The 26,063-nt window shown below is 45.7% G+C and overlaps 1 protein-coding gene across 3 annotated transcripts in view; it reads left to right on the forward strand.

The window, feature by feature from the left end:
* RCOR1 (REST corepressor 1) overlaps window positions 1-26,063 on the forward strand; it is an 85,378-nt gene that overhangs the window by 27,543 nt on the left and 31,772 nt on the right. For all 3 annotated transcript variants that reach the window (XM_086613660.1, XM_086613662.1, XM_086613663.1), the window contains one exon: window positions 17,225-17,308. In XM_086613660.1, coding sequence (XP_086469786.1) covers window positions 17,225-17,308 — 84 coding nt within the window. The remainder of the gene's footprint in view (window positions 1-17,224; window positions 17,309-26,063) is intronic.

Below are 26,063 nucleotides of genomic sequence, written 5' to 3' on the forward strand. Positions count from 1 at the left end.
TTTGTAGCTTATGCTGGATATACCAGAAAAAATACCAGGTGCAAAAATCTACCATCTAGCTGTTGAGAAAGCCTGGGCCGTATTCCTGCTGAATGACGGTTTTTGAGGATAAGGTTTGTCTGGGTCTTCAGAGAGTCCCCCTTCCCTGCTGCTTCTGTGTCTTATGCAGCAGCACATGTCGTGACTGCTCCTGTAGGAAGCTCCCACAGCTGTTGCAGGATAGTGGAGAGCTGTCTGCGGAGGTGTGGGAGGGTGAGCATGTCACCCTACTGCAGCTGGATGCCCTCACACAGGGCTCTGCAAGTGAAGACATAGGAAGTGTTGACAATAATGAGCTTGGAGTCTTGCTTGCATTTGGGCCCAGCACAGCCAGCCAGCACCTTCTGTGGGCACTGCTCAGGTGGGATTTTAGGAACAAGTAGAATACGATGTTGTAGCTCTGTATAGTAAATGCATGCTGCAGAAATCTGCCATGGGAGAAGAGCTTTGGTCGTCTTGTTCAGTGAAGCTGGTTTACTCTTGAGTTTGTGTTAGTTTTATTTTATTTTTTGACTGGAGCTTGGTATCTCTTACAGGCTGTGGACTCTTCCGCCTTTGCTGTTTTATGTTCAGGCTAGGTATTAATGAGCAGAATTATACCAAGAATCACTGCCAGCATCATGACTGTCTGACGACAAATAGTTTTATCGTTAGAAAGTTGGACTGATCGGAGCATGCCTTAAAGGGAGCTGAGGCTCTCAGCAGTGTCCCTGGCTGTGCTAACAAGTATTGGTTTAATGTGTGCAAAGCTTTCGCCGAGGGGCTGCGTGCATGTAAGGAGGGGGAGGTGAGGCTGAGGGATTTCCTAGGGTAGGAGAAGGAGTAGAAGAGAAGTCTGTGGAGTCAACTTGCCCTGAATTATTTTGACACTCATTCTTTACCTTCAACATAGATACAACTGGACTTGTAGCAGTTTGTATTTGAGCGGTGGCACAGAGCAGAAGACTCCAGACTTTCAAATGCGTAGGGTGAAATCAGTGTTGCGGCAGTATCTACAGCTCCCGGTCACAGATCAGGGCTCAGTTGCACTACGAATGGTGGTTGTTAGTCCCTGTTTCATGGTCTCTGTCTTGTAGTCTCTCCTTTAAGGCAGTGAAGTTAAAATAGCAGCCTTTGAAAATCCAGATGTCGGGGAAAATGGTTGTCTTTCAGTAAAAGCAATAACTTGTGCTGGGAACATTATGGAGAAAGTGCAGGCCGGGATAGAAATGAAGAAGACACACAGCTTTTCTGCTGAGGAAGATGCAAGTGTCTCAAAATGCTTGGCAGAGCCCCTCACTACGGGTAAATAGTGTGGATTCCCTGGCCTCCCTTGCCTTGTCGTTTTCTTTGACAGTCTGCTTTCCTCTCTGGTGCCAGTGTGTCTCAGCTTTTCTCTGCTCCAGCCCACATATGCACCTGTAAGGCTCTTGTATTCTCCAAGATGATCTGCACACACTTTTTCCTTTGAAGGCCCAGCAACATTAGCATGGTTTAGCTTCTCAGTCTCTAATAACTCGGCTCTTCTAAATACTGTCCCTCCCCTGAGGCTCCCTGTCCTCTTTATGTCCCTGTGTGTTTTGTTTCCCTTGCTGCCTTGTTCTTGTTGCCGCTCTATTTTTTTTCTTCTTTCTTTCCTCCTGTACGGATGTGTGTAAGCCCCATTAAACGCTTTTTTACAAGCTGGGAAGCTGAGGTTTGGATTTGAAGCGACCTGGTGGCAGAATAAGAGGCTGCTCTGGGTCACTGATGCTCAGGAGGTGATAGTGTGGAGACGGTGCTCCAGAGTGGGTGGCCAGGGTGGTAGCACTGGGTGTAGGAGGACAGGGGTGATGGCTTAATGCCTCCTTATGTGGCTGGAACTCAGTACAGTGCCCTGCGGAGAGCTGCCTGGTTGCTTTTATGGACTTATCCAGTGGTTGCTGGGTAAAGAAAATGAGCTTGGCAGCCACATTTTGAGTTTGTCCAGTGCAGTGTGGGGCAGCATAATTGATGTGCGAGGAGGCACAGCTGTATTCCTGTCAAACAGCTGCTGGGGGTTGGCCCCCTCCTTTTTTTCCATTATATAATTTGTGAGAAGGGAAAATGAAACTTCTGGGCTCTTAACACAGGCAGGGACGCTCTGACTGCTTTCACTATGATGATGATTTTTGGAAGGAAGGGAGAGAAGGGATGTTTTGCCCTGAGCATGAATTATATCTAAAAGGGATTCTCTTTTTTTTTGTTGTTGTTCTTTTTAAATTGGGGAAAACGGAAGAATTTTCAGCCTCGGTAAAGAGGCATTTAAGTACTGGATAGGATCTTGGTCCTTAGATTGGAAAGCCTAATGGCCCTGAACACAGTAAAATTAAGTTAATTTCATAGCTGTGTATCTGTGTGCGAGAGGACCGTGCTGCGGCGTGTGCGGTGTGAGGGACGTGCTACAGGGCAGGTAAGTGCTGTGCAAACCGCCTTCCTCTGCCTCGCCAGGAAGCGTCTCCTCCTTCCGCTCCCGGGGCAGCGCCAAGGCAGGTTCCTCCTTCAGCTCTCTACCAAACCACGCTCTTCTCCGTTCAGCAGGGTCTTGGCTCTTCTGTTTATCTGCGCTGCCAGGCTGGCATTCCGCTCGCTTCTCCTTATCTGCTTAGCCTCATCGTCCCCTTTGTGCTCACTTCCTTGTGGCGATGGCTGGAGAATAAGGCTCGGTCTCCTCTCCCCCCGTCTCCTGGCTGCCAGGCTTTCCCAGCCCTCTCCCCTCTGTCTCCCGCTGCCTCTCAGCTCTTTGTGTGAGCTCTGCTCCTGCCGCTCGCCACGTGGTGGTTGCGTTTCAGAGAGCTCGTAAGGCCTTGCGCCTGCAAACTTCTGTCCTCTTTGTTAAACGAGGTGGGGAAAGGGATTGTGCTTTAGACTTGGATAGGTCGTAACTGGTTTTTGCTTTCCCCTGAAGCGCCTAAGGAGAGCAGAAAGCCGTGTGCTTTTCTGCGGGGTGCCCCAAGCGTGTTACGGGCCTCTTCTCCGTGTTCACCTTTGTGCTCGTGTCCCGATTGATTTCTTTGTAAATATGCTGTGGTATGCAAATGCCAGCACTGCAGAAGGAGCGTTGATAATCCTGAAGCGGAGGCAGCTCAGGAAAATCCAACGTATTTGCAGGGTTGTGCTCCTGTTTTGTTCCTCCAGGCTGCAAGTGTACTTGCTGCTGCTTATTGCTGAGCGCGTCTCTCCAGGGTTTGGTTTGCTGTTACTTGGCACCTTTTAGGATCAGTTATATTCAGCGTAAGGTGGGAATATGGGCAGAGCAGCAGTGCAGAATGAGTGCAAGGCCATGCTTGGTGTAGAGAAATAATGAATTAAGTGTTTAGCCTCTCTCATAGTTATCATACTGCTTTCTTACTCTGAAATTATTAATGTAGATACCAGACAAACGAGTTCTGAGACTCTTTTGAAGGTAGGAGAAGGAGAGGAACCAGATAACTTGTTTTGGATAGTCTTCTACTGAAAGTTGAATGTTAAAAACAAAATTTTAAGATTTGCCATGATCGTTAGCTGCATTTTAAATATAATCCTTGCTGTGCCTTTGAGTTTGGCAAAAATGGGGAAAAAAGCAGACTGACTTGTGAAATCTGTTGGAAAAACGTGATCCAGGAGTTGTCTGTGTTTCAAGGGCACGTTAAATCTCACTTTTTGTGGGGTTTTTTTGGGTATGAATATTATCCTTTCAGCACGCTGTTGAGCCAGGCCCTGTGCAGACAGGAGAGGGACTGTCTGTGCCTTGGGGAGCTTGTGAGCTAATGAAGACAACAGTCAGCTCTGAGGAAAGCTGGAAGCAGGCTGAGTTTTCCAGATCTGATTTGAAGTATTACAAATGTGTTACTTATGGACTCCTATTTGATTTCAGCATTTCTGAGAGTGGGGTGATGAGGAAGGATGACCCACAGTTGGGGCTCTAACACGGGAAACCTGGCTCGACTCCTGCGAGCCTGGCACTCGGCGCTTTGCGTGTGTGTGTTGATAGAAGCTCTCATCTGCTGGTAGGGGTACTGTGAGGATAAGGACATGGAAGACTGTCATGGATGGGGGTGAGAGGAGGATATGCAACTGTCACAGACGTTTAGAAGTCGGATTTGTGTGGGTTAAACTGGGCATGCTCGCAGCCTGTTGATTGCAGTTACACGCCACGTCGGTGCATGACTCAGTGCTGGGTGGGATTTGATACATAAGCTTCTCGTACGCTCGCGTTGGCATGAGGACAGGTGTCTGCTTCAGGAGGTGGCTGCGTCAGGAGAGGAAGCTGTGCCCCCTTTTCAGGTTGCTATCTCTGCGCTCCGTCAGCCAGGCCACTCGTGTAACCTCTGCAAAACCAGCTTTGGGTAAAACTGGCTGAGGTGGTTTCAGTGACTTCAGCAGAGGTGAGGCCTCTCCTGGGCACGCTGGCGGGGCCCGATTCTGCTGCTCTTGGGGAGGGCACTGCCTCCAGCAGGGAGGTGCAGCGGTGGTGCCTTCCTTGGATGTTCAGCCTCTCTGCAGCATTCAGCTGGGTTTGGAAGATGTGTGTCTGGGCTCGTCTGCTTATGGCCTTGAAAAGTGTTGGTGTTTGACCCAGGTTTTAAAGAAGAGTAACAACACTGTGAGAAATCTTTACTGCCTTTGAGAGCTGGCTGTGCTTAGCTGTTGATTGATTCATTCTACTGTGTAAAATGATTTGGTACTGCAAGAGTGCAGTAACATGGAATTTCTCTCATTTGACCTTTTGAGTGGACTCTTGTCTGAATGGAGACACCAGTGTGTCCTATCTGCATGCCCTTCGCAGTACTGTCTTGCCAAGCAGTAACACGTTTGCCCAGCAGCCTTAGTTCATAAGCCATTGACCACAGCTGGTTGTGATTTTATTTTTTTTCCTGAACTCCTGAGATGAGGGGTGAGGAGGAGGAAAAGTGCCCACATCCCAGGAGACCAGGTTCTAGTTAGTCAGATCTGTTCCTGACTATCTCTTGGCAAGAGTTTTTGAAGCGTGGTGGAAAAAAAAAACAACAGTTACTTTATGTTAACCAAGAATCTACATTTTTTTTTTATCACTGGTGCTTTCTAGGCACTTGTTACTTCCACTGTAAGCTGTCTCAAAAGGATGCTATCATGAACTTTGGATGGGTGGGAATAGAAGAGGTGTTGCTAAAAGTATCAAAAAGAAATATCTCTGCTTTGTGAATAGGAGACAGGGTTTTTTTTGGTGGTGGGTTTTTTTTTTTTTTCTTTCTTCTTGCGTTGAGCAATAGAAACAGGCCAGCTGGTCCTTAGTGTGTGGGAAAGATGAGCAGAATGCTGCTTGTTTGGGTTGCCAGTGCTTGTGCAGGCCTATGAAGGCCAAGTTTGAAGCTTTGCAGGGGAAGCCAGGTCTGCTTTATTAGTAAGGAGGTTCAGTGCTTTCCAGAGCCAGGGTGGTGGAAGTGTCTCTTCTGAGCAGAGGCAAAAGCACTGATCCCTCTCCCATTTTCTGTTCCTTTCCTTGTTCCCCAAAGGGTGCTGGGGAATGAGAAAGGGTGACTGGAGCCATGGAATGGGGTGTACTGGGGTCTGTGGTCTAAACAGCATTGCTGTTTAATGGGAAAGGGAATAGGGGGAGCTGCAACGTCTGAGGAAACCCTCCGTTGGCTTCTGGCTCCTTATGTCATGTCTCCTGGGGGAAGAAGCCTTGGGAAGTCAGAGGTATCCTGGAGCTTGGGGTTGGAGAGGAGCCATTGTGCACTTCTCACTCTCTGAATAAAGTGACACTTGTGTAATCTCTATGTCAAGTTATATATCTTGCTATTTTTGTTTCTTGCTTTTTACTACTAACAGCTGGATGTCCGTTTGTCAGTGTGTAAAGAAGTACGTGAATGAGAGGAGAGGGTGGCAGGGAGAGTGTGGTTATCAATAGGGGAAATGGGCAACCTGGTCAGTCTTGTGACAGCATGGCTGTAAAAATGACAAGTGGCACTTGTTATGTGCTAAGCAATATTTGGGGAGGGGGTAGGGTAGGGTGGAACAGCCCTTAACTGAATGTGTACAGCAGTGGTCTCTAAATTAGTGTAGCTTTTCCAGATAAAGATCTTGGGAGTCATAGTGGTTTTTTCATCGACTCAATGGTAATAGTGAAAAGGCAAGTGTATTGTTAAAAGCTGTTATGAAAGCATCTGAGAACAAAACAGAACCTCATTATGGCATGTTTTATAAATCCTGTAGTGTATCTTCTTCTTGAACACTGCGTACAGTTCTGGTTGTGCCCTGTTTCCATCCCTCCCCCATGCACACATGCTTTTCAGAGCTGTAAGATAACTAGATAAAGTACGGGAATTGTTCTTGTTTCCCATCTCTGTATGAGGGAGAAGCAGAAAAACTCAGACTGTCTAGCTTGGAAAACAGATGACCAAGAGGAGCGTGCATGGAGGTGGTGAACAGGGTACAGTTATTCTCTGCTTGTCATAAGGCAGAAAATGGGACCACTAAATGAAATGACTGGGTAGCAGCTTCAGAGCCGAGAAGGGAGTGTGTGCATGGGCTTTCTTTGTTCTCCTTCAGACAACAAACATGTAATTAAATTGTAGCACTCTGCCACAGGATGTTGTAGATGCCAAAATTACAAATGGGTTCAAAAAGGATTAGATGGACGACTATTTTTTTTTTTTTCCCCTCCTCCCATGAAGGGCCATTAAATCCAATGATGCAGATACAGTGCCAGGCTCAGGAAGTCTCTCTGCTGGTCCTGGTCTCATTCTTAAGTGCTGCCTGTGAATAATGGGCAGGACTGGGCCCAAACAGCTGCTCTTGCTCTGGGGGTAAAGGGAACACAACAGAGGACCCCATTCAATGGGTGGGAAGAGCTGAGGGCTGGCTTGGTAAAGAAACGGGAGACCATGGAGGCGTGGAGCTGTGTGTGTAGGAGTTGCTGATTGCCAAGGAATGGGGGAGGCAGGAGAATCAAGATCTATGAAGGAAAGAGGAAGATGTTTGCCTTACCTTTGCTACCTCATCAGTAGACCGTTTGGCTTCCAACAGATTTGGCAGTGCCTAGACGTTTGTCGGCAGTGCCCGTATATCTGTCAGCAGCACAAGATCTGGCACTTGAGGGAACTATCGTATGCTTATTGCTGTTCCTTTTCTGTATATTAAGTTCTATATGTGGATCTTACTTGCATACATGTATCTTACTTGCATACATGTAGGCGTGCTTGTGTGACTTCTTGGTCACCTAAATGAAAGTTGATGGGAAATAGCGTGGAGGGAAAGGAGGAAGGAAATATCATCTTGTTGAGGCGGCGTTCAGGGAGACAGAGCAGAAACCAACAGTAGTTGGCTCATTGTAGCTTGGCTCAGCTTGTGGCTTGGCTCTCAGAACTCATCGTGTGCATGCATTTACCTATTTTTAACAAACTTTAAAATGGTTCATTGTGTGGCTCTGTGGAGATCCTCCACTGATGTTGTTTTTGTAGGGTCGTGAGTGTCCGGAGGTTCCCAGGGTTGGTGGCAGGATGATGGGGCCCAGTGTGGCAACCATGGGTTGTGGGGTGGTAGCCATAGGATGTGTGGGGCCAGCAAGGCCCCATGTGTGGTGCCTGCTTTGGTTGCTGCTGACTGGCAGGGCAGCATGGGTCCAGTCCCATCCTATTCCTCCTGATGGAGCTCTGGAGCTGCTGCGGCTCTGGACTGTGGTTTGGGGCGGCCAGGGGTGCTCTTGGTGATGTCGAGGGGGGTGAAGTGCACGTGGGAGGGCAGGTGAGCCTCGTAGCCCAACCCGATGTGCGCGCTGCAGGCTTTTGCTTTGTTCTGATTGCCTGCTTTTGGGTCGTGCATTCAGGATCACCGTAGTATAGTTACTAGCCCTCCTCCTTAAAAAAAAATAGTGGATGGTGCTGATTTTTATAGTCTTAAAAACGTTTGCAAGAGATCTGTGGTAAAATCTTAATCAAATGTGCATTCTCTCCTCTTAACTTTATACTTAAGTCTCTCTCTCTTTAAAGAAACTCCAACCCTTTCACATTTTAGTGCAAAACCCCAGCCGTGTCTAGACAAAAGCCCGTTGTGATTAGCAGAGGTGTGCTGCTCAATACTGAGTGTGTGTGTGTACATTCATGCTTCTGATGTTATGGTAATGTATTTTCCGCTCCTGTATGGGTTGCAGGGCTTGTGTATGCAGAACTCGCTGCAGAGCTTGGGTTGAAATTGCATGCAAGTAGAAAAAATAATTTTACACACTTAGGATGTATATTGAAAGGCTGTTTGCTTGTATAGTTATTCAGACCTCATCTATGGCTGCACATTGGTGCCACCTGCTTGCAGGAAAGAATGAGTGGACTCCTATTATTCAGGAAAAAAAAAAAAAATCAAGGCGAGGCCTCAACATCTGTTCTGGCTTCATTGTTGGTCTGGCCTGGGCTGTGGGCAAAATGTAGGCCACAATTTTTGCTTCACTACTAGCTCTTAAACTGGAAAGGCATCTTGGATCAGATATGTTCTTAAAAAGTTTAAAATAAAATAAAAACGTACAAAGATGTGAAGTTCAGAGTTAGTATGAGTTGATTACTTTAAAGAAAAGGAAACTGTACTGCTCTCCATGCTCTTTCTCATTTTCTCTTCCAGTTCTTCTATCGGTAATAATTTTTATCACTGCAAAGTGACCTTTGTAATCATTGCTGGATGATTAATCTTTAACTGGGTAATTTTTAAAGCAATATTTTTCACACTGTTGTAATGTGTGATACCATGGGGTTTCGTAGTACAGCACCTATTTGGAGGGAAAAAGGCCCTTCAGCCTGCATTTCCAGTGCTGCCGCTCTGTATAGACACCCAAATAGTTGCTTTTGTTTCTCTAGGCAGATACAAAAATGCCCTCAGAACTTTATTTGCATATAGATTATAGTGCCAGCCGGGCGTAGTCATGTATACGAAGGGCTAACCGCTGCTTAATTTATAAGTTTTTAATTAAAAAACATTCCTCAACTTGCAGGATTCCAGTCTAAAATGTTCTGCTGCATTTTGTGCTGCAATAGTGTGTACAAAGATGGTATTTCTGTAAGGCACCAGCTACTGTATCTAGGCAGTCCTCAGGAAACGCGAATGAAAGGGGATCACAAGCATTATCTGCTGACTCTGGGAGAAGTCACATGCAGAAGGAAGCGGAGATGGGCAGCAAAGTTCTTCAAATGCCTTTGAGTTGCTGCTGAGACACCAGTGCCAGCAGTGGGAAAGGAAGGTGGAAAAAGCCTTTATTCTGTTTTGTTTGAATTCTCTTGTGCGGTGTAGGTATTTTGTTGTTGAATCACAGTTGTGCATTTACAATTGCACTGTGAGCCTGAGTAATATCAATGAAGCAGTGAGAGTGAGTTTTTTAAACTATGGGAGCCAGTGCCTCCCTTGTCTTATTTTGTTTAACAGTCATCATGGGTACTGTAAACAGGGGATTTTGCCCTATGCAATAAATACAAGGTCTGCATTGATTAAAAAAAATGCAAGGTTAAGAATGGAAGTGCTTGTTTAGTCTCACTTCATTAGAAGTAAATATATTTAGACTTGGTCCAAAACTGCTTTAAGCAGCATTCAACAGGTGAGTTATATGTCAGCTTCAGCTCTTCCCCAAACAATAAAAACATCTATTCACCTTTGGGTATTATACAACACGTGTTATATATAATGTGACGCTTACATATTAAAAGGAAGAGGTGTTTCTTAGTCTTTCTTTTAAACCTGCAATATGTGATTTTAAAAATGAGTTAGTACCAGTTATGGGGGGGGATCAGTAAGTGCTGTTAGTAATGCAGTGGCCTTTGTAGGTGAGGATCTTGCCATCCTGTACCTTGGAGATTTCAGATGTTGTGTAAACTTATGTCGTTTCATCTGGAAATCTTTTCTTACCTGTTGTCTTGCAAAAGGTCAGTACCTGAAGAATACACTGTATTTCTACGGGAAATGCTTTTTAAACTTTGATTTGCCCGTATTTGCCTTCCAGAGAAGGTACAGAAGTGTGTGTCTGTATCAAGCACCTGACAGTGGATATACTTTTCTGAGTTACCTTCTACCATTTCTAAATAGCGGAGGAACCGAGTAGCAGCAGATTCCCACTCTTTGTGGTACGTGTTGCAGTGCTCTCGCATAGTGATGTGTTAGTGTGTTTTGCTTTGAAACTTGGAGGGCTTTGGTAGCTCTGAAATGCCTTGTACAAACAGCAACAGCAAAAGCTCACATCAGAGACTATTGAAAGGGTTATCGAGAAGAATGCTGGAGGCCTCGTGGCGGAGCTTCACCTCGACTTGGGCAGGATGGAGTTGAGAGAAAAAAGTATGTTTTGGCATCTGCAGGAGACAAGGATCATCTCTGAGGGATCAGTACAGGTGCCAAAAGCAACGCACTCTTGAATGGCTCATAGCTGCTGCTGGAACATGGAGCATCCTTGGGGAGAACTGCAAGACAGACCAGCTCCCTCAAGTGCAGGAACTTGAGTGGGAGCAGCCACTGCTGCCTCTCATAGAAGCAAAATAACGGATGACAGAGTGATTGGTGGCTCTTCGAATGGCCCTGGCTCCCACTGACTTAATCTGGCACGTTTCTTCTCTAACTTGGGAAGAAAAAAATCAAATGGGATGAGTCAGGCTTGAGCTGTGTGGCGCTGGGCTCCCGCTTGCTGGCAGGCTCCGTTACCTTCCTGACTGCTCTTCATGTGTGCTGTCATTCCACCAGCAGTCCTTAAGACAGTCTAAACTGGTGCTGTGATTGAGGGAGGTGTTCTGCCTGTCTCTGCTTCCTCATTCCCCCTCCTTGTCTCTTAGGATATGCAGTGGAAAACTAGGAATTAGTATGAGTTAAAGCTAACTACTTTTTTTGTTGAATTACTTTTTTTTTTTAAGCTCAGATGGATTCCCTGCTTTGATTTGTCAAGTCAGTGTTGGTTTTGGTGGAAGGGGGAACAGCCTCCTTCCCTTACTCTCTTTTGCAGTGTTGCTGCTGAACCATTGCATTGGGGTGAAGCTCTGCAGGGTGAAGGCAGAGGCCCCTGTCCACGTGGGCCTGCCGCTCCCTGTGCACCCACTCAGCTGTTTGTCTCGTCTTGCAGCCTGCTGATTTGATTTAATAACTGAGGAAAATGCTGTTTGCTTTCTATTTTGCCACATTACTTCTAGCGAATGTGTTTGGTTTGGAGGGATAAATGCCAGAGTCAACACAGAATGGGGAGAGGAGACAGGGAGTATGTGTCAGGAGAGCAGAGCAATGCTGGCTGAGCAGGACCTCCTCTCCCTTCAGAAGTAGTGAGGTGTTGGATGGATTCAAGCTGTGAAGTGTAAAGTTCACCCTTTGGCCTTTTGACACAGTTCTCCAGAGGCTCTTGGTTCATCTCTCCAGGAGATTCAGGTGGGATGAAGAGAGTGATATTCCTGCCAGGTACAGCCTTCCTTCTGTACTCATGCCAGGTGCTTCATGGCTAGCTTGAAATACGGGAGGAGTTGAAAGGATGGGAAAGGTACTCTCTGACCTGTGGAGGGGACTTCATGTGTGTGGTACAGTGACCTTTGGTAGATTCTGTTTGGAGACGTGCCCATTTCCCTTTCCCTGCCGGGTGTCTTGACTTCGCAGCACCCTGGTTGAGGAAAAGCACACTTGTTGCTTTCAGCCCTGCTTTGTTGTCCGTTTGCAGCAACTCTGCCAAGCACGGTGACTGAGAAGCCTGCAGGGCATGTGCGCATGTCTTGGCTCTCTTGCAATGTTCTGGAGAGAGCCTGAACAGAGATCTGTGGCTTCATGTCAACACGAATGTGTTCATGATGACAAACTCTGCAGCACGTTCAACACTGAGCTTATTCATACAGTCCTGATTCCAGCACTGGTACAACTTTGGTTTGCCTAAGAGAAAATTCGAAGTTACAATATCTGCAGAATTCTTCAGATGCGAGGAGATACATGTGTATTTCTCGGTGTAGGGAGGGGGTTCAGACCCAGGGTGTAAGGTAATAAACACATCAGAGGACTCACAAGGGTATTTAGGGCTTGGTCTTCTTTAAGAAGTTCCTTGCAATGAACTGTCAAGTTCCACCTTTCTCCTCTGTTTCTGCAGAAGGTCCTGACAGGACTGACCCTGTGCTCTCTGACTTGGAGTAGATGCAGCCAGAGGAGTGTGGCTCTGGGAGTAAGGGAGTGGGTTTTAAGATTTTTGGTGGGTTTTTTGTTGTGTTTTTTTTTTTTTTTTGTGTGTGTGGTTTTGGTGGTGTTTTTTTTGTATTGACAGGAAAAAAAATTTCCTTGCTCTCACTTTACTCTTTGTTCTCCTGTGTGAGCCGGGATCACTCAGGTGTGGGGTCTAAGGAGGATTTACCCCTGAGGCTTTCAACTTTGTGGGTGGTAGTGGGAGAGCAGGACTGACATCTTTCTGTATGCAAGTGAAAATTGGACAGACAGATGCTTGAGAGTGAGGCTGTCCTGTGTAGTAACCTTCACAGCAGGGGAAAGACATGCTTTAAAGATTGAGATGAGATACTGTTTTCTAAAATCAGGCTGATGCCGCTTGGAGTCTGAACTGACTGCTGCTGCTGGCTGGAACCTCTTGCTTTTTTTTGGTGTAAGGCAGTCTTGCAACAGCTTTCCAAAAGCTGAGGAAGAGCTGTAGCTGCTGCGGGACGGGGTTTCGTGTCCTTGCAACACACGGCTTTTGTGTGTGCCAGGCTGATGCCTTGGCATCAGCAGCCCAGGGAGCCCCCTGGGATGGAGAGCTGGAGAAGTGACGGGAACTTCAATGGTGCTGTTGTCTCTCTGCTATGCAGGTCAATATATTGCTATATGCTGTGTGGTCAGCTGCATGCTGGTGGTGAGATGTGCCCTCACAGCTCCGGGGTGGGACGGGGGGGAAGCCCCCATAACTTTTTAGGATATCGTTGGCTATCCCTTGTTCCAGCTGAACTGTTTGTGCTTGTGCGGTGAACTAGGTCTATAAATGGGACCAACTTTAAAAGTAACCTTTTCTTTACAGAGTGGGTTTTAACTTGGATCAGTTCCCTCCTGTGTTTCAGCATATGATCCGTGGGGTAGGGGTGCATTTAGGGGACAAGGGAAGAGAGGGATGGGAACTGCTGTGTAAAAACCAATGCAATACTGTGCCTGTTTGGGGCTGTATGTTTCTTCTTGGGTAAAGGCAATGGGAGCTTGCATCCCCTGTGAATTCTGGCAGTGGAACAAGTTTAGGGGTCCTGCTTGTAGTAGAGGTTCGTCTCTTGGGGTTGGAGGAAGCATCCATGATTCTTCCCAGACTTGGGACAAATGGGAGAGCCAGCAGTGGGAAAGTGGTTACAAAGTGTTTGCTCCCACAACAGCTGTGATATGGAGCTAATGGCCATGGCAGAGACTTTACAAATGCCTGGTGGGTAGCCTAGATGAAAGTGCAGGATTAACTGAAATGTCAGATGATCTTGTCTGCCGATATACAGCTTCTCTAAACACAGGTTGCACTGGTTTAACTGCAGTTGCTTAAACAAGCAAACCCCATTGATCCTAAATTGATCTGTTCCCCTAAAAAAGAGTAACCCTTGCCCTCCTTATGTGGCTATTTTTATATGAAAAATATAATGGATTAAATTGAATTAGCTTTTTAGCTTTGACACTGAAGTGTAGAGTGTTTGAATTCACTCTGGTATCCTTTGTCCAGAAGCAGGGGATGGGGGAAGGAATTCCCCATATTTGTGAGCCTGGTGGCTGTGCTTGGAGAGAGATGCATTATCCACTCTGCTGTAAGCCCCGTCTTCTCCTCTCATGACTGGTGCTATGAAATAACCATTTCAACATGCTTCCATGTTCTGAGCAAAGTCTTAAGCTCTTCTTTGCTATGTGTATTTATGATGGGGTCAGCACTGGACATGGAAGAGTGCCTGTCGTGTCTGCCTTGCATGTGGGGGACGGTAAATGTGGGGACTGTGGGCCTGAGCAGGAGTGATGGGGAGTTTGTGGTGCTGGAAGGTGAAGGAGCTGGGTGGCAAGCTAAGACACCTGTGATATTAGGGGGAGGGGGGTCTCCGCCTCCGTGAATATTTGGGGACCCCCACCCCACCCTTCTGTGTGTGTTGACCTTTGTAGGTTCTTCTGTCCTCTGCAGAGAAGCATGAATTTTTACTTAGTGTGGCTTGCACTGGCCTTTACCTCTGCTGAGGAACAAAGGCTGAGGGTGGATGGGCATGGGCTTGGGTGGAGAGGCAGGGCAGGAGAGATGTTTCAGGAATACCAGAGGTGATGCTTCATACTGATTTACAAGTACTGTGTAACTTGGCTGGTTTTTGCTACTGAGAGGCTGGAGGGAGGCAGAGGGGAAGAAAGAAGGTGGGCTGTGAGAATTAGGCAGAGGATTGTGTGAAGCCCAGCATCTGCAGGGGGTTCTTGTTCTGGGTGTGCGGCCTAGGGAGTGGTTTACCTCAGCTCGTAGAGAGGGGATGTGGGCTGGAAGGTAGGTAGCTCCTAACCTGAGGCACTGCCTTTGCCCTGAAGTGTAACTCAGAGTTTTAACCAAGGGAGATGAAACTGTGGGTGAGCTGAGCTAGCAGCACTGCTGAAAGGGACAGCCCAGCTGGGACGTGCGCCTGATGACATGGAGCTGCTGGAGCGGGTCCAGAGGAGGCCATGAAGGTGGTCCAAGGGCTGGAACACCTCTCCTATGAAGACAGGCTGAGAGAGTTGGGGCTGTTGAGCCTGGAGAAGAAAAGACTCCGGGGTGATCTTATTGCAGCCTTCCAGTGCCTAAAGGGGGCCTACAGGAAAGCTGGAGAGGGACTTTTGACAAGGGCATGTAGTGATAGGACAAGGGACAATGGCTTTAAACTGAAAGAGGGGAGATTTCGATTAGATATAAGGAAGAAATTTTTCACTCAGAGGGTGGTGAGGCACTGGAACAGGTTGCCCAGAGAAGTTGTAGATGCCCCATCCCTGAAAGTGTTCAAGACCAGGTTGGATGAGGCTTTGGGCAACCTGGTGTAGTGGAGGATTTCCCTGCTTATGGCAGGGGGGGTTGGAACTAGATGATCTTTGAGATCTTCCAACCCAAACCATGCTATGATTCTGTGTGTCGGGGAGGATGTTCAGCCTGCTAAACTAGAAGAAAACTTGTCCTTTTTCCTGAATTAGGTGGTTTTTGCCAGTTAAGTGAGTGAGAGACTGTGGTAAATCCAGGCTGACAATTTGCCTGGTCAGCAGAATTTGGGCATCAGGCTCCTGAACTGCAGTGGTTTGCTGTGGGTGGGGAGGTGCACTGGGATTTGAGTGGAAAGTGTTTGACTTCCTGGAGACCTGAGTGATGATTTCTGTCTTTTGAGTATTTTTGAGATGAGAGCATACTTTTCAGTGTAATGCAAAGTGAGGAGAGAGACTCTTTCTTTCCATGTTTTGAACTCTGTGCTACTCTTAAGTAGTTTGGGACAAACTGGTGTTGAGAGCGAGGAGCAAATGTTCATAGAAGGGAGGCTTAAGGTTGCCTTCTTCTTTGCGTTCCTGACCTAGGCTTGAAACGAGGGAGGAAGTAAAATTTGATCCCCAACAGTTCAAGACTCTTTTTTACTCATTGTAATTCTAAATTCAGACACCTTTTGTATTCTATGTATAGATCTGGACTCCACCCCTGTCTCTTACCGCTAGAGGCTGTTGTCTTTTCTCACTCCTGTTTTTCTGCCTAGTATAGGAAGTAATGAACATACACCGTGCACAAAATATCTTGTGTGCAGTTGCTAACCTTCTTTAAAAAAACCCCAAAACTGTGTGAGAGATAATCATGGTGTTTGTCATGAAAACTGAGAAATTAGTGATGAAAATAAACTTTGTTTTATTGTGGCAAGGAATGAGAAATAAGGTAAACTAAAGTTTGGGCAGTTAAGTAACAAATGTTAATTCAATGTGAATATGTTGCTGGCAACTGGTTATTTTCAATATATGCTATTTGTGCTTTAAATTTAAGGCTAAAATATTTTTGTCATCTAAAACCTGACTTTTTGTAACTGAGCAGATTTCAGGTTAAAACCAGTCAAACCATGGGCCTTCATAGCATTATACTTACTAAACTTTGATGTGTTCAGGTGAGCGGGAGCTGGGTGCTGGCAGGCTTCTGTATCTGCTGACGTCTCTGCTGCAGCAGCAGTGTTCTGAATTCATACCCTGTGCCATGAGACAGCGTGCTGGCAGTGCATCTGTCATGTTACAAGATCTTTTCTGACCTATTTGTTTAATGCATCATGAAGTAGTGGTTATACGTCTAATTGCACAGCACAGAGGACATAGCATTGTGTTGAAATATCGCATAAAACTTCAGCGTTATGTGACATTTTGTAGTGGCAGCAGCACCGTAGGTGCCCTTTCATAACAAGACCTACAAGTTTCCCTCGGCCAGGGTGGGTAGTTGAACTGGCTGTGTGCACGCTGACTCAACGGAGCAAGTTTCTTTCTTTTCTCATCCTCCTCCTCTTTTGACCGCTTGTGACTGAACAACAGCAGATTCACAAGAACTTGCTGCAGAAATGTACCTTAGCTTGAGGTTGCTCTTTCAAACTACGTGCAGCTGTCATTCTTTCTTCACTTGAGACTTTCAGAGCTCTCGTGCCGACCAGGTGTTAAGTTGGTTAAAAACGGACTTGCTTTCCGAGCGTGGGTGTGTGTATGCAGCGTGGGTGTGAATGCACAAGAATTTCCCTGCAGTGGTTGAGCAGAAGACCTGATTCTGACCTGGGGGTCCCAGTGTCACCTTAGTGGGCATCCCTATCTGTATGGGGGATGGATGCGTGTAGGGCTGTTGGAGCAGGGGAGGAGGCACTCAGAAGTGAAACCTGGGAGGTTCATGCATGTGTCTACCCTGAACTATTAATCTAGCTGCACAGTACGGTCTCATGATGTCAAGGGCTTGGAGCCTGCTGCCTTAGCCTAGATCCTCCCTTTTTCATTTAACGATGGCTGGAAGAAAAATAATCAAGTATGCTGGAAGAGAAACATTAATTAACTTTTAATTTAGATCTAACGTATGCTTCTTAGTGTACTGCATGAAAGAGTGAGTGTGCAGTATCTGTCATGTTATATAGGGGGTGATGCATTGAAGAAAAGCCTCAGGTCTGAATGGGAAGATGGGTTTTTAACTCTGCGGATGGGTTTTGTGTCTTGATTAAAAGCTGAAGATGTGTGATAAGTCACTTTTGTATCCATTTTGAATCTGAAATGACTTACTCTGAAACTTGTTTTGTATCTGTTTTCTCTTAAGCCAAACTTGCAAGGCGAAGTCAGGAGAGAGATAATCTCGGCATGCTGGTCTGGTCACCTAACCAGAATCTTTCTGAAGCAAAATGTAAGTCTCTTCAAATACTCTTATTCCCCCCTTCCCTTACATGTATCACTTCAAGAATGCAAAGTTGCCGCTTTCAGCAGAGAGGTTATGTCTGTGACCTTTCCGTTATGATTTGAAGCTAATTTGAAAAAAGAAAAGCCTACAAAGCAGTCCCCTAGAAGAGCTTTGTTCCCCACTGGGCTGCTGCTCAGAGCATCAAATCCATGGAGGCAGGGAAAGCAGGAGAAGTGTGACACACTTTCTTTCTTGGTATGAATTCTTTAAGATACTTATCCACAGTCCTATATGATCAGCTTTTTTGCTGCTGGTGCAGTAAAAGATGACAGAAATAACTGGAGAGAGCAAAATGAGAAATATTTGGGGGAGGGGAATATATGGTAATTAGTAGTACCTTTTTTCCCCACAAATACACGAATAAAATCCACATCTGGAGCCCATGGAGGTTTAAATGCCAGAACAATTGCAGTGCCTTGGAATTCCACGTGAGGGCAATTACCAGTGCTCTATGTGTGTCTGGGAACATGTCTCAGTGCTGCTGCCAGATGGCAGAACTAGTGTTTGAAAGGTTTGTCTAGCTACAGTTCTCCTCATGAATAAGTAGGACTTCTTGATTAAAGGTCTGCCGTTTGAATGCAGTAACTAAGCCCAAGTGCTTTTGGGGGAGGGAGATGAAAGGAGCTATTTTTAACTTTGTGCTCGTACCTTTTTTCCTCCTTTCCGATTCTGGGACCAGGAATAAGAATCTTGCATTCCTGTTCCTCTGCAGTTGTTTGTGGTGGTACTATTAAGTTGATACCTGGTTTTCCCCTAGACCCAAGGACTAAGATGCATCACAACACACTTGTAAGGATGTAGTGGCATTTGCAAATTAAGGCAGCAGAGATTGTGCACAAACTGGTTCTGTCATGAAAGGGCTGGGCTCTGCCCTGGGGCATTTGTTCCACTGAGCAAGTTGCCCCTTTTATTACAGAAGGATGATGGTACTGTGATCTATAGATAAAAAGGGCTTTGCAAGGATCATGTCTGCCTGCTCTCCTCTCCGTGGTGTCTTGTCTGCTCCCTGCTGGCTACTGGATGCTGAACTAAATAAGACTGATGAGGAGAGGGATATATTTAAGTTATCTACAGCTAGAAACATCTAAAAAAGTATAAGGGCAAGAAACTGTTGCCTCCACCAAAAGGAACAACTGTTCATGGATTGTCTGTGACGGAGGATTCCTGTAGCTGCCTCAGGTCTGAGAGTCTTTTGAACCTCAGCGCAACTTTGGAATGTTTAACTCCTGCCTGATAGGAAACAGGTCTTGGAGAGGGAAGAGAGAATGGAGGAGGAAAAGGAGTGGAGATATGTGGAATTGAGTAAAATAATCTATAACTGAATATTTTGTGGTAATATGCAAGGATATTATAGAGCATAAAAAGGATATATCTGTTAAGATGATGTCACAAACTTAAGATGTAATTTAAAATGTAATATGACATTGATAAATAAAACCTAGATGTCAATTGACTGTTGCTGGCCCAATAAAAAAGTTGGGGGAAAAACAATATGAATATAAGAAGAAGGCAAGAAGAAATTTCTCAAAAGACTCAATTTTAGTTAAGAGTGTAGGCTCATCAGTTATTCCACCTTCCAAAAAAGATGCAGAAGAAAATTAATAAATATTTCGTACGATCTTTGGGTGTTTGCCATACATGACACACAAAACATCTCCCAGGTGCCTAATTGATACAGAGGGATGGAGTTGTGAAATTCAGCATCTAGTTGTAGTGAAAAAAACAAAGGAGCATTGAGAGAGGTGGCTGAGAGGACCTTGGGGTGACAGAACTCCAGCAGATGGGGAGAGGGCAGCTGTGCAGGGAATGAGAAAACGGAGTAAGAGTGGGCTGGTTGGTCATTGCTTTGTCTTTTGTCAATTTGAGCTGACACTACAGAAAGGTATCAGTTATTCCTGTCTCTACTTGGCATTACTTAAAAATGAACTGTGAAAAGCAAATCTTGCCGAAGGTAGCTGCTTTTGTTCTTTTTGAGACTAGAAATTGATTGATGGGTAGAAATAACTTTATAGCTCTAATGTATTCAGCCAGCTGTTAGGCATTGATTTGCTACTGCATGAGAGTCTGATTCAATCCCTCTTCCTTTGAAAAGATGGGAACCTCTTCCAAAACACTAGTGCTCTGCAATGACTGTAGAGCACTTACTAAAGGTATTACAAGCAGAGTTCTCTAATCTGTTTTACGGCTTATGAAGAAAGAACATCAGGGGACGGGAGGTCTCTTCAGATATTCTCGAGTTCACTGACAAGTCTTGGCATTGTTGGTAGTGAATCCTAATTAAATGGGGTCCAATGGGAAGTGTAAAAGGACTAATGATGATCAACATTTTCATCAGTGGTATGGGAGTTGGTATAGAATTGCTGTGTAGAGAAATTGAGGATGAGCCATAGACTGACAGGATAGTAGATAAAATGAACACTACCGATAGGACAAGACCCAAAGCACGCTACAAGACTGACTTGAACTGATGCCAGTGCAATGGGCTCTTAATGACCCAACTGCAGGGTTGTGAATCTCAGTACTGAAAGCTCTGGCCATATCTTCTGCATCAAGGCTGATGTCTGGAAAGAAGTGGCTTGAGGACACAGTGGACAGGTTTGAGAAAGCTTCCTGGTGTCCTGCTTGACCCAATGGATGATGTGGGTGTAAAGGGAGTGAGGTAGTCATTGGAACGGTTTGCTGCCTCTGCACCCAGCAATGTTCAGAAAAACGAACCTCAGAATAGTGGCTTTAGTGTTGAAAAACAGGGAAAAGGATGATGATGGGAGCTACTGAAACATTTTGGAAACTGAAGATGAAGCAAACTCCATCTGTTGAGCTTACTGAAAAGAGACTGAAAGGGGGCTATTGTCAATTATTTTCTCAAAGGGAAACTTTGACATAGTAAGAGGCGTGCATAATACAAATAAATGGCTGTAAAATAAGTCCACATGGACTGAAATGAAATACCTAAGTGTGTGTAGGTGTGTTTTTTTTGTGATTGGCTATTGAAAGTTATCCAGAGAAGTGATGGATTCTCTATTTCTTGATGCCTTTTTAAACCATGGATTTTTGCGATGTGTGTTATCCTTTGTGGGGGGAATCGTTGGCAATGTGAAATGGCAAATGGAAGGAGCTGTGGTCTCCAGGAGGTTGGTGTAGCCCCTTGGGCTGTTAAGTACTAGAAATCCTAGCTAGCACATCCATTCTTAATGTTGCTGTTCAGGTTGAAGTGTGGGTGAACAAATCCTTCCAGTCAGCAGCATGTTGGTACCTGTGTCTAGTTACTTTCATTTGTGCTCCAAAGCCTTTAATCCATCCTGTGTCTGTTCTTGTGGTGAACTCTTTAGAAGTCATAGGACTCTTCTCTGTTTCTGTGGCTGGGACTCAACGTGAAGACAGAAGTTAGTGCAGCACAGGTTAGCTCTCTGCTCAGAGTGAACTGGTAGCTCTCGTGAGTAGGACGCTTTTGTGCAATCAGTGAAACTCTGGGAAGCCACCTCTGTTAAAGGTGAATCTGTGCTGCAAAACACTGTGGGCAGATCTGTGACAATGCTCAGAGCAATGCATGCTGATGGGTTTGGCAAAGGGCTGGCCAAACTTCTGGAGGTTGTGGAAGGGTCCTCTGTAAGCTGCTGAAATGAAGTCCTGGAAAGCTTAGTCTGTCAGCCAAGAACTGGTGGATATCTCCATACCTGATGCTCCACGCTCATACAATTAGTTAAAGCTTGTTTGGATTCCATACACCCTGTATGCTGGAGCAATGTTTTAATCACGTTGAAGAAACCTTTTGCCTGGATGCCATGAAATGGATATAGTAGAGAAGTATGTGTTGGCACATTGATCACTTTTTTTTATCCTGTGCCTTGTTAAACATTAATCCTGGGTACAAACCACTTACTGCCTTGTCCATCTGAATACCAAAGTGGAACGCTGCCAGCATGTTCCTTCCCTATCTACTGCCAGGCTTCTGCCTTTGAGGGTTTGCTTGCATAGCAGTTGACACCATTAGTGAGTAGTTCACAAAGTTAGCCCAAAGCCAGAAGTTTGTCCTGTCTCTTTTGAAGAAGAAAGAATGAATTGTCATTGTGTGGTGACTGAACGCTTGGACTTAAAATAACTGTGTTCTCCTAACTCTGCTCAAAGTACCCCGTGTGCTGCGGCTGGTGTTGCACCTCTTACAAAGAGCTTGCTCTCAAAATGAGACTCCTAAGAGGCTCTCTGAGGACTTGGTGCCACGGAGGGCAACTGCTCTGGCTGTGCTGGGACGCTGTCATGGAGGGCAGGAAAGAAGACAGAGAGGGAGGAGGAGGAGGAGCAAGGTCTTGAGCAAGGTGACATTAAGGAGCGGGAACAGCTAGGTGGAAGACAAATCTGTTTTCCTTGAGTGACATGTGGAGAAGGAGGGAAGAAATGGTGAAAAATGCATTGTAATGATGCTGTGGAAATCCTGCACAGGATAGAGCTGGGCCAGCATGAAGCTATTAATAAAACAGCAGTGCCTCTCTCTGTGCCAAGTACGCCAATGGGTGGAACCATAAAAATGACATTGGGTTGGTTTAGAAAATGAGCAAGTGCTGGCATGCTGCAGCTGCCCAGCAGTGAGGGGTGGGAACCAGGCGGGAGGATAGGATGTGATGATTGCTTTTATGCATCTGTAGTTCAAAGGTGAACTACAAGAGGAGAGAGATATATTGTTTTGCTAGTGATAAGCTCTGTTTCGAAAGTAATTTTTCTGCTCTCTTCCTGACAGAATGTGTGTGCCGCTAGATAAGAGTTGTGGTTTCTCACTGATGTCTTGGTGGGTGTCTCCAATGGATTTCTGGGGTGTCAGTGAAGAGGCAGGTGCTGTCCCTAATAATCCTGGGACAGTGCATCGTGGAAGGCAGCTGAGTCCCCTGGTCTTCCAGTTTTTGACCTGCTTGTTTGACCTGATGGTTGATTGGCATGCCAGCTTTGGATGCTCACCAGTCCCTCCCTGCCTTACCCTGTGGCATCTCTTCCTTCGAGGCTGCAGCTGGCTCCCTGCTTTACATTATGCCTGCCTTGGTGCACTTGGAGAGAATTTAGACAGCCTCCTTCCCCCTAAGGAGAGGAGGTAGAAGTGCCCAAGGAACATGGGGATAGAGGAATGCCAAAATTAGGTGAAGCAGTGAGTGCTCCAGCATCCTTGTGATGTGCTTGGCTGACCCCCGTGGCTGGAGGAAAATGTAGGGGGTGGTCCCTAAACATGCTGCAAAACCTGATGCTGGGAAGACAGCAACATGCCAGCTGAGGCTCTGATGGAGGAAGAAGTGCTGGTTGCCATGGTTACTAAAGATATTAACCCTGTGGTGTCTGAATGGGCAAGGTTTAGTTAACTGTGCCACAGGCTGGGTAACGGTTTGGGAGTGTGGAGCAGTGGTGCTCTGCCCTAAGAAGCTACGAGTTGACGTTCCGGATCTCAAAAGCCTATGTCCCAATCAAGTCTAAAGTGTGTCCTGGTCATTGGTGTGTCAACAGTCTTCTTTGGGTGAGAATGAGTTTTGGTAGCCATCCTCTGTTGTGAAGATGAGGTGAATCCCAAAATTTCTGAGGGCAGATTGCAGGTTTAAGTGGCCAAAGTGTCTCCAGCTGTAGTTCAAGGGATAATCTTTGCGTAGAACAGGCTGTGATGATTCTTCAGTTTCTCTTTTAAAGGGGAATGTTAAACAAGCTTGGAAATCACCTTTGTCTGAATTTACTAACTTAAAATGACTGCTGGAGTAGAGGACAGGAAAATTTTTGTCTTCTCAGGTTGCTGAGTGTGTCTGATCATGCTTTGTGTCGCGGAGTGTCTGTTTTCAATGTGTAGCTGAGCCATAACTGTTCTAAGAAGGGCTTCTGCCTGGACATCTCCTTTCGCCCTTGGCTCACTTATTTTGGCCTGTGAATTCTGTGGACATATGACTCCATCAACTATCGTCGTCAGTTCTCATTTCCTTTGGGGTGTAGAGTGCCCTGGCAATAAGTAGGTGTGAGTGGAAAACCACAAATGGAAGGGAGTAGACTGGGGAAAGTGTTGATCCTGAAATCTCCATTTTAGAAAAAGAAACCCCTATTTAACAGGATGCATTTAAAATGGAAGGGATTAATGCTTCAAGGGTACCCAACAGCCACCCCATCCCTGGTGCACAGGCACCCCTGCCCCAGGCAGTAGCAGTGGGGGAGAGGATGTAGTCTGGTGTGTATACAGCATCAGCAAAGCTGCTATTTTAGTCCCTCCTCTCCTTCTCACTGTGAACAGGATCATTGAAACAGTTGAAATTGTGGTTTTATTTTTGGTCCCCTCTCCCCTCCAACCCTTACGGTTCCTGTGACCTGGTTTAAAATACAGCCGCATGAAAGGTTGTGTTGCTGCTTAGTGAGAGCACAGCCACCTTGGTCAGGGATGGGGGAGTGGGAGCTGCTTAGGCTTTGCCTCCAGAGAGAAAAGTAGTGTTGAACCCTTAGCTGAGCCTTTACTCTCTTTTTTTTTTTTTTTTTTTGAGGAGGGGAGGGGGGCCTGGCAAAGTGCTGTGGGAGGTTTTGAAAGATGAAGCGTATGTATTATGATTTTTCTTATTTGAGGTTTTCTGCTTGTTTGTGTCTGAGGGTTTTTTTTATTGAGGTGGGTTTTTTGGTAATAGGAAAAGTGTTAGCCTTAAAAAAATAGCTGCCTGATAGAGCCAAGACTCCAGATCTCTGAGAGGTGGACTTCAGGGGTTATAATTCTAACTTGAAGGTAAGTGTTTACCATTTGTCACTGAAGTGAATATAGCAAAAAAAACAAACAAACAAACTTATGATCTTGCTGTTTGTATGTGCTCCTTCCCTAGAAATATCAGTTTGTTGACTGTCCCAGTGGCAACGAAAAGGACTAATGGAAAAGCAGAACTGGGTTTATGTTTATCCCTAATCCAAATTTCATATTATGCAGTGAACCTGACAGCTGTGAAGCTTGGATGCAAATACAGTAGCTGAAGAATACGACTCCATGAATTCAGAAATGAGAGAACTGGTGTTTAATTTAAGATTCTGCTTGAGTTTAGCTGTAGAAATAATACAGTCATGGCCACTTCTCCCAGCAGCTGCAGTTTCTGCGCTTCAGAAAATGCTCAAAAGATGAAGGTGAAGGGATGCAGTTCTTCATTTTAGCTGAGGCAACTTTTGATGCTTATAGTAGCAATATTGCAACCAGCAAAAAGAAGATACCAGACTTCAAAGGCTGTGGGTGTATCCCAGAAATGGCTGAGTTGCCTCAAACTTAGCTGCAGTTTCCCCTTTGTTTGTCATCTGGTGTGCTAGTTGCTGTTGCAATGCTGTGTGGAAATCTCAGAGCAGCTCTTTCATCATTATTGCTGCAGGTTGATGTTTCTGGATCCTGACTGCATATTTAAATTAAGATGAGGTTTTAACCCTTTCACAGCAGTGGTTTGTATTGGAGCCAGGAAAGCAATTTAGTTTGAATGGATTAGGATGTGTGTTTGGGGTAGATTTCACCCAAAGTACAGTGGATTGTGGTGTGTTTGGGTGTGTGGGGTTTTTTTATTAAAAAAAAACACACAACAAAACAAACCAACCCACAAACAAAAAACTAACGAGAGAATGTGTTGGAGAGTATCCAGGAAAAGGTTGTCTTATCTAAGGTAGCTGTGTTATCCTGGAGGAATTTTTGCTGCTGTGCTGGGAGATGGGGGACAGTCACCGGTTTCTTCATGTGCCTGGTTCTCTCCTGCCACCTGTTTTTTTCCTCCTTTTTACGGCAGTGTGAAACAGGCCTTCTCTGAACGTGTTGAGATGACCCAGTTTGAAAGTGCCAGCTGCCACTACTGTTGCTGCCGTGAGGACTGAACTAGTGCTGGCACTGGGAAGAAGCTTTTTTCCTAAGAGAAGTTTAGAGACAAGATGACGTGGATGTAATGGAGTGATGATAGCTGTGTTAAGAGTTACCCTGGCAGCGAGCCTTGGTCTGAAACACGTGTGGGAACAGCCTTAGCCAGCCTGATAGGCGCTGTGTGAGTTGTAGGACCAGTATGACGAGAACTAGCAGGCTGCAGCTACATCGTGCTGCTTGGACCCAGCCCTGGAACAGGCTGAGTGTGCCCCAGTCTTGCTGATCTTGGTGGGAACAGCACACTTGGAGCATTTCAGAAGACTAGGCCTTTTTTATTGACCTCTTGTCTCTGACTGTAGCTGTGAGAGAAAAAATAAGAAGGCTCAGGGAACTGGAAGGAAACTTTTTTTTCCTTAGAGCAAGGTTAGTCAGCAAATGCACCAATGTGCATGCGTATAGGGATGGGATGGGAGCTGTGCGCAGGCAGGGAGGAGCTCTTGTGGGCTATGTCCTGCACTGAGGAATGCTTGAAGAGGTCATGGTCGTAGCAGCACACGAACTCACAGCAAGCTGTTGAGTGCTAGTGCAGGAGGCAGAGCATCTAGGCTTTCTCAAGGACATGTGCCAGAGCTTCCCTCACCATAATGTGTTTGCTGTGGCATTATTTGCTCTAATTAGGAACCGCTCCTGCTAGTTACTTTTCCTGTACTTTTATTTTTGCACTCCACATTAAGTTACTTTCCCAGTCATGTGCTTCTCATGCAGATTCGTATTATGATAGGGTAGCAGTGAATTTGTTAGCACTGCAAACATCAATAGTAATGCATAATAACTTCTCAGTAAGGAGTGGACTTCTAAATCCTGGCTAAAAGCCATGAACACCTACCA

This window comes from Tauraco erythrolophus, chromosome 6, assembly GCF_009769465.1.
Source record: "Tauraco erythrolophus isolate bTauEry1 chromosome 6, bTauEry1.pri, whole genome shotgun sequence".
Taxonomy (NCBI): domain Eukaryota; kingdom Metazoa; phylum Chordata; class Aves; order Musophagiformes; family Musophagidae; genus Tauraco; species Tauraco erythrolophus.